General features: G+C 36.2%; 1 protein-coding gene across 1 annotated transcript; it reads right to left on the bottom strand.

The window, feature by feature from the left end:
• Positions 1 to 746: 746 nt before the first annotated feature.
• Positions 747 to 3,555, bottom strand: LOC121726084 (myrosinase 1-like). The gene is made up of 5 exons (XM_042113313.1): positions 3,454 to 3,555; positions 2,322 to 2,992; positions 1,932 to 2,237; positions 1,473 to 1,708; positions 747 to 1,313 (listed from the first exon to the last, which is right to left on the bottom strand). The coding sequence occupies exons 1-5, from the start codon at positions 3,542 to 3,544 to the stop codon at positions 1,184 to 1,186; spliced, it is 1,434 nt and encodes a 477-aa protein (XP_041969247.1). The 5' UTR covers positions 3,545 to 3,555; the 3' UTR covers positions 747 to 1,183.
• Between the last annotated feature and the right edge of the window lie 10,723 nt (positions 3,556 to 14,278).

The following is a 14,278-nucleotide window of genomic DNA, read 5'->3' as shown; positions in this document are numbered from 1 at the left end:
AAATACTAAAAACAAAATAAAATTAATATCTAAGGGGACTCCCATATAAAAAACGTGATTTTTTGGCCTTTTTTGCTCGTAATCAATAATCCTAGCTAGGTACTTAAAATTTTTACGAAATCCTTAATTATATTTGTATTTTAATAATCAATAACAAAATAAAATAAAGTAAATATTTTAGGGGGGCTCCCATACAAAAAACACATTTTTTTGTCTACTTTCGGTCTATACCAGTATGGAACCCTTAGGTTTTCAGCTTCGGCGTATGACCAGGACAGCAGTGATTGGGTAAGAACTTTTTTTCCTTTATGTACAGAGTATAGTTTCAAATCAAACAGATTTACAATTCTATTATGGATGTAAGGAGACAGAAAAAATCCACTACGGTAGGCGAAAGAAGTGGACTTTATGCCTAAAACACTGGGAGTTGCATAATTTTATCGTAGAATCCGACATCAATGGAGCGTCGGGCACTTTAGTTTTTATCGATGCTCCCAGTGTGCTCCGGAATCGAAGTCTGTTTGCGATAATGTTGCCTTTTCTTAATGACTACTTTAAATTCTCAGAAAGCACATCTTTTAACGGACAGTAGTCGGTAACTAAATAACAAACCCATTTAATTTTCTCGCAGTTTACTTTAACAATTCTTAGGAGCAATAAAACGAGCGACTTTTTTAATGTTTTACTTTCTTTAAGAGAGGAAAGTTCAATGATAATCGTCGACAGCTTATGTGTAACTTTTAATAAATATTTTAGTAGAGAGAAGCACTGAGTAACAAAAACAAATGGCATTTACTTGGCAAAATTGACTCATAATTATTATAATAGGATCAGAAGTGGTTTTAATATTCACTAATTGCAAAACCGTAAAAATATTCACCTACTTTTGAAATACTATGTACCTACTTAGATGCAAATAGGTCTATAAAATGAATCATATGAGCCTTATAGGCGTACGGTCAAGACTATTATAACTATACAACTTTATATTTTCAACTCTATCCGGAAGAAATAAGGCTCCTTCTTGTGCGACCACCTGATATTATTTAAACCGCAAAATTCGGCCTCGTTAGTTATGAGCTCTAATTTTGGTTATGGACCTGAAATTGATCGCATGCCTATGCGAAGCATTTTGCGAATATACCTTATACCTAAGTCAAATTTATTTGAATACAATAATATTCTAGTACAATGATAGCCTCCTGAACAGAGTTCTAGTGGTCGTTAAATCCCTGAAGTAGTTTGCAGATTTTCTCGCAGTTCTCGTGCGGTTCGGACTCGAAAAATCAACTTCGTACAGTCCAAATCTTCTTCTGAAAAAATAAAATCTTAGTGGTTCAGTTTCCTTTAGTTTCCGATGAACAACATATTTAAACTCTGATAAAATTAATTTTTTTTTTAATTAATATTACCATACAAGGAATATAGAATTTAATTCAATTGACGTTAGGACAAACTGCAAAGGATCTTACAAATATCCGTATTTCCACTCGAAGAGATCTACGAAGCTCCAGACGTGGTACCCGCGCACATCGCAGCCCGCCTCCTTGGCGTCTAATATAGCATTGAGGTAATCATTAATATATTCTATTCTGTCATAATCATCTAAGCCCCCTTGATTTGCATAACCGTTTTCGGTGATGAGAACAGGTGGATCGTACTGCTCCTTTATGTTCATCAGTAGCTTGTATGTACTCTGGGGTCGCGACTGAAATATGTAAATATGTTTTAATTCCAAATTACTAACCAGATAAGCAAAAATAACATACATGATACATACTAATTCAGGAATAACCCTGGTGATAATAATTACGAATAATTTAAGAATCATGTACACAAAACTGTTTATGACGCAGCGCAGACGACACCCTATCCGTGGCTGCGCCTACACGAGAAGCGAAAATGTTTCTACTATAATATAACTATTTTACCTCAAATCGGTAGGCCACCTCCGCCGTCATAGGATCGACTGCTAAACCAGCGTCAAGGTCATCTCTCACAGACGGCACAGGATATAACGTCCTAACCGAACTGTTTCTATATACGAACACAGTCGAGTACAAGTTCAGTCCCACAAAATCGGCTGATCCTTTTATCATACTGATCTCGCTTTCCGATAAGGTCGGTAGACGTGATCTTGGAAACCCTTGCTCCGCACTCTTAGCGGCTACTCTTAGTTTCGTTGCGGCGGGAAAGTCTCCAGATTTTGAGAATATAGGATTCAAATACATGCCACCCTGAAATCAAAAGTAAAATTAATAATCTAAATAAGTAACAGCTAATCTCAAAATTTGGCAAGACATAAAAAATAATTATCTTACCATAAATCTGTTGTAGTCTTCGGCCGCTTCGACGTCTTCGGTTGAATCGGTTAAGGGCTCGTACCAAGCGTAATATAACACGAGACCGACTTTTCCCCTTTGTCGCTCTCTGTAACGCTCGTCATACAGTCGGTAGGCGCGAGCGTGGGCGAGCAGCATATTCTTCATGCACATATAATCTCCTACTCCGGGTAGATCCACAAACGGCGGAAACTCTAAATTCGTGTAGGTGTACATGCAATAAACTAGCGGCTCGTTTATGGTTACCCATATCTTCACTCTGTCCCCAAAATTGTCGAACACCACTTTGACGTAGTCCAAGAAGAGGTCGACGATAGCCGGGTTCGTCCACGAGCCGTAGTCTTGCAGCTTCACGGGCAGGTCCATATGAAAAATCGTCACGATCGGGATTATGTTGTATTTTAACAGTTCGTCAATAAAATTATTGTAGTAGTCGATGCCGACTCGGTTAATATTATTCGCGTAGCCGGTCGGTAAAATCCTGGGCCATGAGATCGCGAGCCTGAAGGAGTCCAAGCCCATGTCTCTCGCTAATCTGATGTCGTCCTGGTAGCGGTGGTACCCGTCGGCCGCGACATCGGCGTTGCTACCGTCGACGATAAAGTCTGGGCTCTTGTGAAGCATGTCATCCCAGAGTGATGGTCCCTTACCTAAAAATAATGCGATATTATTGCCTTTTTTTTATAAAATAAGGGGGCAAACGAGCAAACGGGTCACCTGATGGAAAGCAACTTCCGTGGCCCATGGACACTCGCAGCATCAGAAGAACTGCAGGTGCGTTGCCGGCCTTTTAAGAGGGAATAGGGTAATAGGGGAGGGTAGGGAAGGGTAGGGGATTGGGCTTCCGGTAAACTCACTCACTCGGCGAAACACAGCGCAAGCGCTGTTTCACGCCGGTTATCTGTGAGAACGTGGTATTTCTCCGGTCGAGCCGGCCCATTCGTGCCGAAGCATGGCTCTCCCACGTATAAGCCTAGAATGAACTCAGATTTATGATTGACGGAATATCTTATAGTAACTTCTAGATCTTAATATATTCCCCAATCCCATATGGGTATCGTAACGTAACGTTGACGTTGTTATACGACAGTTATCTATGAGCCTAACTTACCGTCTTCGTCCCAAGCACCCTCGTACTGGAACGCCGATACTCCCGAGCCCAGCATAAAGTCTCGTGGAATTTGCCTTACATTATTATCCATGCATTTTATGGTACTAATAAATACGCTGCAATATGAAATTAATAAATAATAAAACATTTTTTAAAATAAAATATGTATTTTTTAATTTTTTAAATATTTTCCACTTTAAAAAAGTATTTATAAACAATAGTATGGTCGGGACTGCGTTGTTATTCTTTCAATATTAATTGAATGTGCAATGTTCATAGATGATAGTAATCGTTAGCAATGAGTTTAATAATAAGATTAATCCATCTGATTGTTTGATGCCCGATTTTAATTTAATAAACTTCACTGCACTGTAAGCAATCAAGCCATTAAATAATTTTAAAATATTTGAAGTTTTCTAAACATAAGCAAAGGTATGAAAAATACTTGCTATGCGATCACGAAATAGGACAATACCATAGTTGGATTTACTTTAAACTAAATTTAACTCGATACTTATATGGAAATTTTCAAACTGGTTCGACTTCTACTATTTTTATCTATAATATTTTGCATTATTACAAGTCAGGTTTAAGGAGTCACGACACGAGTGACCACGATACTTAAGGGGCCGGGTGCCATCGAAATTCTCATACATACGTAATAACAAAATCATTTTCTCATACGAAAATATTTAACATGTTTGAGTTATTTTTCAGCTTAAAATAGTAATTACCTAGGTTCCTGCACAAAAATTTACTACAAAATATTTAAACACACGAGCGAAAGCCTTCATCTCAGTCTAACCAACAATGCAGCAACAACAATAAATAAATGCAGCTCACACAATTGGCGCCGTTAATAAAAAACCTTAAATTTATTCGAGAAGAACTAAACAATCTAAAAGATTTGCAAGAGATGGTACATCAGCTCCTGACTGCAGTATCCTGATAAAAGAAGTTTTTAATATCTTGAAAATTCTCAAAGGTTTTCCAATTCTGAGCAAAACCGCGGACAGACGCACGGAATAGATCGAAACTACAAGGGTTCCTTGTTGACTATGGAACCCTAAAAAATGTGGTTCAACCTACAGTCATTATTATTTTTAAAAGCTTATTTTGACTAAACTAAACCACTTACGGCCTAGAGAAATTTAAAATACATTAATCAAAAAACTCATCATATTATGAATAATGTAAATTTTGATAATATTTTTTAATATGTACTCCATATTAGTTAATTTTTATGTTTGAAATTTTAATCATAGATACTTGATGCTAATACGTTATTTATAACAAAAATTATGCATTGTTTTACAAACCAAATTAGAAAATATCTAATTTGTTTAAACCATCGACATAATTACGTATTAATTCGTAAGTGGCAATCGTATAAATACTTAGTTAACATTTGAATAAGATACGTGCTTATTAGTTTAATTTAAATAACGAAGTTATAATTACTTAAATATTTTTTTTTATAGTTGGGGAGGGGAAAAGGAGATTTCGGGAGTAGCTCGAGCCAGGGCTGTAGCTAGAGTCAAATTTGAGGTAGGGCAGCGTCGGTTACAGGTAGGGCGGAAGCAAAAAAAATCGGTCAAGTGCGAGTCGGATTCGTGCACGAAGGGTTTCGTACCGTTATAGATAAAAAATAGGCCAAAATTGTGTTTTTTTGTAATTGAGCCCCCATTAAATATAAATGTTATTTTAATTGTATTATTAATTAATTAAGTTATTTCGCAAAAATGTCCAGTGCCTACTGTTGCCATTAATATCAATATGCAGCAAAAAAGGCCAAAAAATACGAATCATTAAATATTGATTTTATTTTGTTTTGTGAGGAAATAATAATTAATTGTTGGGTTGGGTGATACGAGTCAATAGATACGACTAAAAATATATTTAGATTATTATTGTTTCTGCAAACTTATTAAAATAATAATTAATAATAAAATAACATAAAATATTTAAAACAGCTGAATTCTACTATTCGCCATATTATTAAAAATGCGAAGAACTTCGTTCAGATCAACTTTTTTTGTTCTTTTTTTTTCAAAGGCCTGAAATACCATACCAGCCATTCTTTCGTGACCCATTGACAGTCTTTGAGGCCTATTAATTGCAGTTAAAGTTGAAAACGTGGACTCGCACACTGCAGTACTACATCTTTTTTTTTCATTAAGATTATAATTAAATGGACGCATCGCTTCATGTAATCGTGATTCAAATGCCATCTATACACAACAAAGAATTATTATCGACGACTTCTGTGGCCCAATGGTTGGGCGTGTGGCAGCTTAGTTCCGGGGACGCGGGTTCGAATCCTGCCAACGGAACAAAAAGTTTTTAAAGTTATAATAAAAATCTTAACTATATAATGTATAGTTTATATAAGAATAAAGTATATTTCTGTTGTCTAATACCTGTAATGCAAGTCCTTTAGGTCTTCCTTTTTAGGGTTCCGTACCCAAAGGGTAAAAACGGGACCCTATTACTGAGACTTCGATGTCTGTCCGTCTGTCCGTCTGTTTCCAGGCTGTAACTCAAGAACGGTAATAGCTAGAGAAATGAAATTTTCACAGATTATGTATTTCTGTTGCCGCTATAACAACAAATACTAAAAACAAAAAATTAAATATTTAAGGACAACAAACGTAAATCACGTTTGTTGTCCTTAAATATTTAATTTTTTGTTTTTAGTATTTGTTGTTATAGCATTTTTTGCTTAACTATCAATGATGACAACAGGTAGGCACTTGAAATTTTCACAAAGGCCTTAATAATATATGTAATTTAATAAATAATAATAAAAGTTAAAAAAAAATTAAGGGTTAGGTAGGTAGGTAGGTCCCATACTATTTTTGCTCTATAACGGTACGTGCGCGGTATAACCCTTCGTGCGCGGGTCCGACTCGCACTTGGCCGATTATTGGTATTTTTAAGGTAGGGCATTGTGATTTTAAGGTAGGGCATTGCCCCACTATGCCCCCCCCTAGCTACGGCCCTGGCTCGAGCGTGTCAGATTAAGGCCGTATACAACGAGGATTAGTGAAATTTCATGTTTTTATTTTCACTAGAACTTTGACCAGAAGTAATTATAAGCATTTAAACATTTTTTGTAGGTTTGTTACGTTCCTTACCAAGGTTCCTGACAGCTTAGAATTTTGATTTAAATCCATTTACTACTAAAAAAAGAGTAATAAAGAATGATACTTTCAAAATTTTATTTCGACTAGAATTCAGCGAAAATAAATGCAGGATATAATGTTTTTACACAAAAATGTTTAAATTATGATTTCGAAGGTCCTGGTCAGCTTCGTTTTTGATAAATAATAATACTTAATAATAAAAACAAGTAGTTTAGATCACAAATTCGAACGATTTGTTATTTTACAAAAGCAACGATTTGATTTGAATTTGCCACTAATATTCCACAGGCACTTTGATGGATAAAAATTGAATGACATAAGTAAGTCAAACCTGTGTGTCAGTCATTCAATAAAAAAAACTATAATCCATTTTTAATTTGTCAACTTGTTGTCAACAGACTTCAACCATACATATATAAAAGAGTATAAATTCGTATGTTTAGTCACTCAAAAATCTGTCATCTTTCCTAGTGTGTGTGTTGGTGTAGGGTGTGTAATGTTCACCATTGCCAAGCCACTATAATAATTATAAAATAAAGAAAACATTGATAAATTCACTGAGTGTTGATTTAAATTACAAAATAAGTTGAAGGCTTAGCTTGAATGTGATCTGAAAACTTTTTACGATAGATATATTGCATGGCTATGCAATATTTTGCTTGGCTCCTTATTACATTTAATTTTTTTAAGGTTTCTTTTCTTTTCAGGTCACGTTAAAACTTTTCTGTACTTAGTTTAGCACCCATTCTCTATCTCTAGGTATATATTCTAGGTCGTAAAATTAATTGATAATAACAGGTAGGTACTTCTACAAAGTACAAATTCTATGACGATAGCTCAACCACTTTTGAACTTTCAGGAGGTTATTCGTGCACCGATTTTACTTTCGATTGAGTATTACGACCTATTCCGGATTTTTTTAAACCATAACAATAATTATACTCCGCAAACAAGCGATACCGCGATATAAAGGGAGTGCTACACCATCTATCGAGCGAGTATGGAGTGTATACATCGTAATTCGCAGTTCTGATTTCATTTATATTTTAATCGAATTAATTATCATAGTTTCATTGTTAACTTCGTTAACACTATTTTTCCTTTTGTACGTAAAATATTTATTATGAAGTCGAAACTCATTTTTAATGTTCTTGCGAAGCCACAAACATAAAAATCTTTTCTTTTATTTAATAAAGTTATATTATACTTTTCAGTTTTTAGGTTTCCTTGCCCAAAGGATGAAAACGGGAGCCTATTCCTAATGAGTCTAGACTTTGCTGTCTGTCTGTCGTCCGTCCGTGTGTCACGAGGCTAGATCTCGAGAACCGCAATAGCTAGATATTTAAATTTTTTCAAATTATGTACTTTTGTTGTCGCTATAAAAGCTAATAGTCCAACTAAAATAAAATAAATGATTAATCGGGGTCTCATACAACAAACACTTTTTTTTGCCCTTTTTTGCTCTATATCCATAATGGTAAAAGTAAGGTTTTTGAAAATATCAGAAAATACTTAATTGTATTTCAAATTATTATTAAGTAATAAAAAGTACATAAACTTGTGATTTAAGGGGGGCTCCCATACAAATTTACGGTACGGAACCCTATGTATGCCCGTCCGACTCGCACTTGACCAGTTACATAATTTTTCCTTTCATTGTGGATAACGACCTACCTTGTTGCCAAATTTCAAGGTTGTAAGTCTGCTAGAAGTACCTTAGAATTTTGATGATCTGTCAGTCAGTGAGTGACAAAATGTAGTAACTTTGATCATCCGTAACTATTAAACTATTTATCGAAATGTTATGTAATTTGGAGGTTAAGCTAGTTTTAATGCTTGCTCTTAGTCACCGAAATTCTAAATCCCTAGATTTGTTAACATCGAAGATAAAGAGGGTGTGAAAAAGCCGCGAACCGCTTCGAGAAAAGTATGCTACGGCCGTGCCTTTGCTAAAAAGCTTAGCTGGAGCACTACAAAATAAATAAATAATCTTATTTATATATATATATATATATATATATATATATATATATATATATATATATATATATATATATATATATATATATATATATATATATATATATATATATATATATATATATATATATATATATATATATATATATATATATATATATATATATATATATATATATATATATATATATAAGATTATTTATTTATTTTGTAGTGCTCCAGCTAAGCTTTTTAGCAAAGGCACGGCCGTAGCATACTTTTCTCGAAGCGGTTCGCGGCTTTTTCACACCCTCTTTATCTTCGATGTTAACAAATCTAGGGATTTAGAATTTCGGTGACTAAGAGCAAGCATTAAAACTAGCTTAACCTCCAAATTACATAACATTTCGATAAATAGTTTAATAGTTACGGATGATCAAAGTTACTACATTTTGTCACTCACTGACTGACAGATCATCAAAATTCTAAGGTACTTCTAGCAGACTTACAACCTTGAAATTTGGCAACAAGGTAGGTCGTTATCCACAATGAAAGGAAAAATTATGTAACTGGTCAAGTGCGAGTCGGACGGGCATACATAGGGTTCCGTACCGTAAATTTGTATGGGAGCCCCCCTTAAATCACAAGTTTATGTACTTTTTATTACTTAATAATAATTTGAAATACAATTAAGTATTTTCTGATATTTTCAAAAACCTTACTTTTACCATTATGGATATAGAGCAAAAAAGGGCAAAAAAAAGTGTTTGTTGTATGAGACCCCGATTAATCATTTATTTTATTTTAGTTGGACTATTAGCTTTTATAGCGACAACAAAAGTACATAATTTGAAAAAATTTAAATATCTAGCTATTGCGGTTCTCGAGATCTAGCCTCGTGACACACGGACGGACGACAGACAGACAGCAAAGTCTAGACTCATTAGGAATAGGCTCCCGTTTTCATCCTTTGGGCAAGGAAACCTAAAAACTGAAAAGTATAATATAACTTTATTAAATAAAAGAAAAGATTTTTATGTTTGTGGCTTCGCAAGAACATTAAAAATGAGTTTCGACTTCATAATAAATATTTTACGTACAAAAGGAAAAATAGTGTTAACGAAGTTAACAATGAAACTATGATAATTAATTCGATTAAAATATAAATGAAATCAGAACTGCGAATTACGATGTATACACTCCATACTCGCTCGATAGATGGTGTAGCACTCCCTTTATATCGCGGTATCGCTTGTTTGCGGAGTATAATTATTGTTATGGTTTAAAAAAATCCGGAATAGGTCGTAATACTCAATCGAAAGTAAAATCGGTGCACGAATAACCTCCTGAAAGTTCAAAAGTGGTTGAGCTATCGTCATAGAATTTGTACTTTGTAGAAGTACCTACCTGTTATTATCAATTAATTTTACGACCTAGAATATATACCTAGAGATAGAGAATGGGTGCTAAACTAAGTACAGAAAAGTTTTAACGTGACCTGAAAAGAAAAGAAACCTTAAAAAAATTAAATGTAATAAGGAGCCAAGCAAAATATTGCATAGCCATGCAATATATCTATCGTAAAAAGTTTTCAGATCACATTCAAGCTAAGCCTTCAACTTATTTTGTAATTTAAATCAACACTCAGTGAATTTATCAATGTTTTCTTTATTTTATAATTATTATAGTGGCTTGGCAATGAGCACTAGAAAAATAATCAGCGACTGATTGGATTCATTGGGTACCATCGTCCACATGCGTCGTTACATACTAAAAAAACACTTATTGTGTAAGTATGAACTACCCCAAATATGAAGTTTTATATTTGTTTTTCTTTTGCTCATTGCCGAGCCACTATAATAATTATAAAATAAAGAAAACTATTGATAAATTCACTGAATGTTGATTTAAATTACAAAATAAGTTGAAGGCTTGGCTTGAATGTGATCTGGAAACTTTTTACGATAGATATATTGCATGGCTATGCAATATTTTGCTTGGCTCCTTTTTTACATTTAATGTTTTGGTGGGATCATATCTAGACCACAGAGTTCAACACATCTTAAATCTTAACTGTTTTTTAAATTTTTGTTTCTCTGTCTGTTTATCGGTTTGTCTGTTTGTCTGTTTGTACAGGCTAATCTCTGAATCTGCTGCATAAAAAATTAACCGACTTCCAAAAAAGGAGGACTTTATGATGACTTTGCTGTTTGTGGTCCGATTGTCAAAATATTTTTTTGTTGTATAGGGTCTGACTCGAATTTGGTAATATGATATCTGCCGTAACCGTTTGGCCAGATTTTAGAAAGCTGTAGTGAACGACACCGGCACTAGTCCACCAAACACTCACAAGTAACTTTTTCTGAGTCAATTTTCGCGTAGGGGAGGATTTGGCTGATTCTCCAGGGGACAGCCATTAATGCAACGAACGATCCATTTTTCATCACAAGTAATGATCGGATTTAAAATCCCTTCATTATTGTGTCGGTTCAGCAGTACGCAGTATGTAACGCTACAGTCGACGATTGTTTTCTGGTTACCTTCATTCAATTAACACTAGTTCCTTCAGGTTTATTGTTGCACCATATTATTATTATCTAAAGATCGGATGTAATTATAGACCTGCTAGTAACTTTGAGTTTAAAAAATCTTTGTATTTAACCTGGATGGTGGTAAAAATTGGTGCTCTCCAGGCGACTTCCAAGGAATAGGAGGCTAAGGACTAAGCAGCACTGCTTACGATTGCCAGAAGCTCGCGCGAGGAGTATTTATGTATAGTTGTTCTTAAATCGTTTTACAAATTTTAAAAATTAAATTGATTTTAAACTATAATAACTTAATAACCAAACTAGCTGACCCGGCAAGCGTCGTTTTTCCATATAAATTATTTCTAGTATCAAAATGAAAAGTAGATAAAAACCTATTCTCAGACCTAAGAAATGTACATACAAAAATCAGTTGAGCCGTTCGCGCACAAACACTGACGTAACACGAGAATTTTATATATTAGAAGAAGAAGATCTAAGACATTTTTCTGACCTCACATGTCTTCACATTCGCATGTTCAAAAAACGCAGATTCAGAAAGAACTAAAAGCGCGAATCACGCAAGCATTTCGCAGGCGATTTACTCGCTCGCTAATCTCGGTCTGTTCCCGGCGGGAGTTGGCGCGTTGTTCGGCGCGATTTCCTTTCGCAGTCGGATAATTTAAAGTGCGTTCGTTTCGCGAGCGAGCAGCCGGTGGCGCTCCGTCGCATTTCCCAAGATATCGCCGGATTTACTGGGTCGAAGGCTTTGTGAGGCTGAAATAAAACGGCCCGCGGAGAAATCCACCGCATGTTATTAGGAAAACGCTAGATTTATATCGTGTATTCAATTTGCGTGAGAGCTATCGACGGGAAAAGGCGTCTTCGCTCGGGGGTGTTTAATGTTATCGCAGATTGTGATTTGGGAAATGATAAAATAATATTTTTTTATTCGTCGTACGAAGGTTGATCGTCGTTATTTTTGCAACTTTTTTATTTTACTGACATGTTAAAGTGGAGCTAAAAATTTGACAGGATCGTTTACAGAACCAATATTCCACGTAAAGATAAGGGCAAATCCCTCGCGTCTAAAGTTTTTATTTTACAAATAGAATCCAATTCAATATTGTTTATTCCGAATAAAACCTTCGTATTGAATCATGTGGCACGTAATAGTATGGTGTGCGGCGGGCGGCGCGGGCGGGCGGGCGGCGTAGCGTGTCGGAGGATGTCATGCCCGCATCTTTTCCGCGTCGTTTGCGGGGCCCGCGCCGCACTCGTGGAAAACTCTTATATATGTCACTTGCGGCCCGTTAATGCTTTCGGCTCACTGAAGATTCAGCACCAATTTATGCCGACGACGCTTTTTCTTATCGAAGTTATTTGAACGTAGGTAATTCCCCATTTTCTCGGTACGTTGTGCTTAATCTCTGTAATTTTTTTGCTGACACGTTTATAATAAAGATTACTCAGTCGTAAAAACGGGTGGATCATAAAACAAAGCACACTTTGTGGCTTCCCGATGAATAAGTATTAAATATAAACGGCATTCGGTACTTAAAATTGTTATTTTATGTAGTGTAGAACAATTTTACTATTTATCGTGAAAGTGGGTATGTTTATTTTTAGTTGAATTCCAACTTTAAAATTTTCATCGATGTACATAAAAAATTTACAGGAAACCTTACAAAGCGCGCACGGCTGCATCTAGTCCGATGCAACCCACTTTCAGCCTAAAGGTCAAAGCGGAGCGAACGTAGCAAAGATACACAGGCATTTCATCACAGAGACAAAGCTTTTGCAACTCGAATGTTTACGTTTAGTTTACGAGTATAAGTAGGGGCAACTCCGATTCGTTACGTTTACTCTTCACGAGCGCGTCTCTTTACGAAACGGGCACAAACAAAATTGATTTTCGCCGCCGCTGCATCGGGGCAGGGCATAAATAATTCTCGCGATGGTAAAAAGACGCAGCAATCGTTAGGTGCTTGCATCAGTTCCACATCATTTGGCGCGCCGTGCTCCGTTTACACACAACACTCCAGTGGCGTTCGTCGCTGGAGGTCGTTAGCTCGACGCCCGACTTATTGGAAAGAAAATTGTGCTGACTCCGACGCTCAGCGCTTTTATCTCCGAGCTAAAAACTGTCTCGTTATGAATCACGTGAAATCGTCGATCTGAATTGTGTTATGTGAGCGATACATTTCGGCGTTTAAGGTCACAGCACAATATTGTTTGTATGAAACTCCCTACTGCAACGCACACTATGCGGAACCGTAACGTAATCGCCTCGCCTCGGAACAGGCTCCGAACCGGGATACGACGCGTGGTCAACTAGCAGTCCCCGCGCTTAGGGCTCGTCGTCCCCCCGCTTACGGCTGGTCGTCCCCGCGCTTACGGCTCGTCATCCCCGTGCTTACGTCTCTCCGTACTCTAGCTTACGTTTCTTCATCCACCCTTGCCCCTTTCCCCTTCCCCGAGCCGAAAGCGAGGCGTCGCCTAGCCGTAGCCGAGTTGACGTACAGGCGCAACTGATACGCTTTGGTTACGTGCATACATTAGGTTAGTTGACGGCGAGGCGAAAGGCGATACGGTGACGATCCCTTTCCGAGTTGGTACGTGTGCTGTGACCCTTAACCGCCGCGCTCCTATACTGGGAGTACTGCAGGGTTACAAAACCGATGTCGTAAATGACGATTTAATATCTGTTCCACGAACTCGATCTCCTTGAAGTTCATGTAATTAAAAAGTTATTATGAAAACCAATTTATAGTTTTAGTTGTTTTAAAGTAAATGCTATTTTTGGGACCGTATATTTTACTTTATTGAAACGGATTAATTAATTAACTTGTGTTGTTATTGTCCAGACACAACGATATTGTTTCTTATTTTCATTCATTCTAGATGATTTTATTAGGATGCTTAAGATTACTAAGTACCTCATTCTTTGGCTTAATATTGTTAACAATTCTAACAGTTGATAAAATAAAATTCACGGTCGTGCCGGCAAGCCGCGCGATAAACGCAATTCTTCCATTATCCTTGACACTAACGTTTCTATTCACTTAAATTTAATTCCACTTTTCAAGTTTTTGTACCAAACAATGGAATTCTCTTAATGAGGATATAAAGCGCTGTTAGTTTAGCGACTCGAGGAACAAAAGCGGCGAAGAAAACACCAAAGTGTCGCAATAA

Source organism: Aricia agestis, chromosome 4, assembly GCF_905147365.1.
Source record: "Aricia agestis chromosome 4, ilAriAges1.1, whole genome shotgun sequence".
Classification (NCBI taxonomy): domain Eukaryota; kingdom Metazoa; phylum Arthropoda; class Insecta; order Lepidoptera; family Lycaenidae; genus Aricia; species Aricia agestis.
This window is presented reverse-complemented; position numbering and strand designations above follow the sequence as displayed.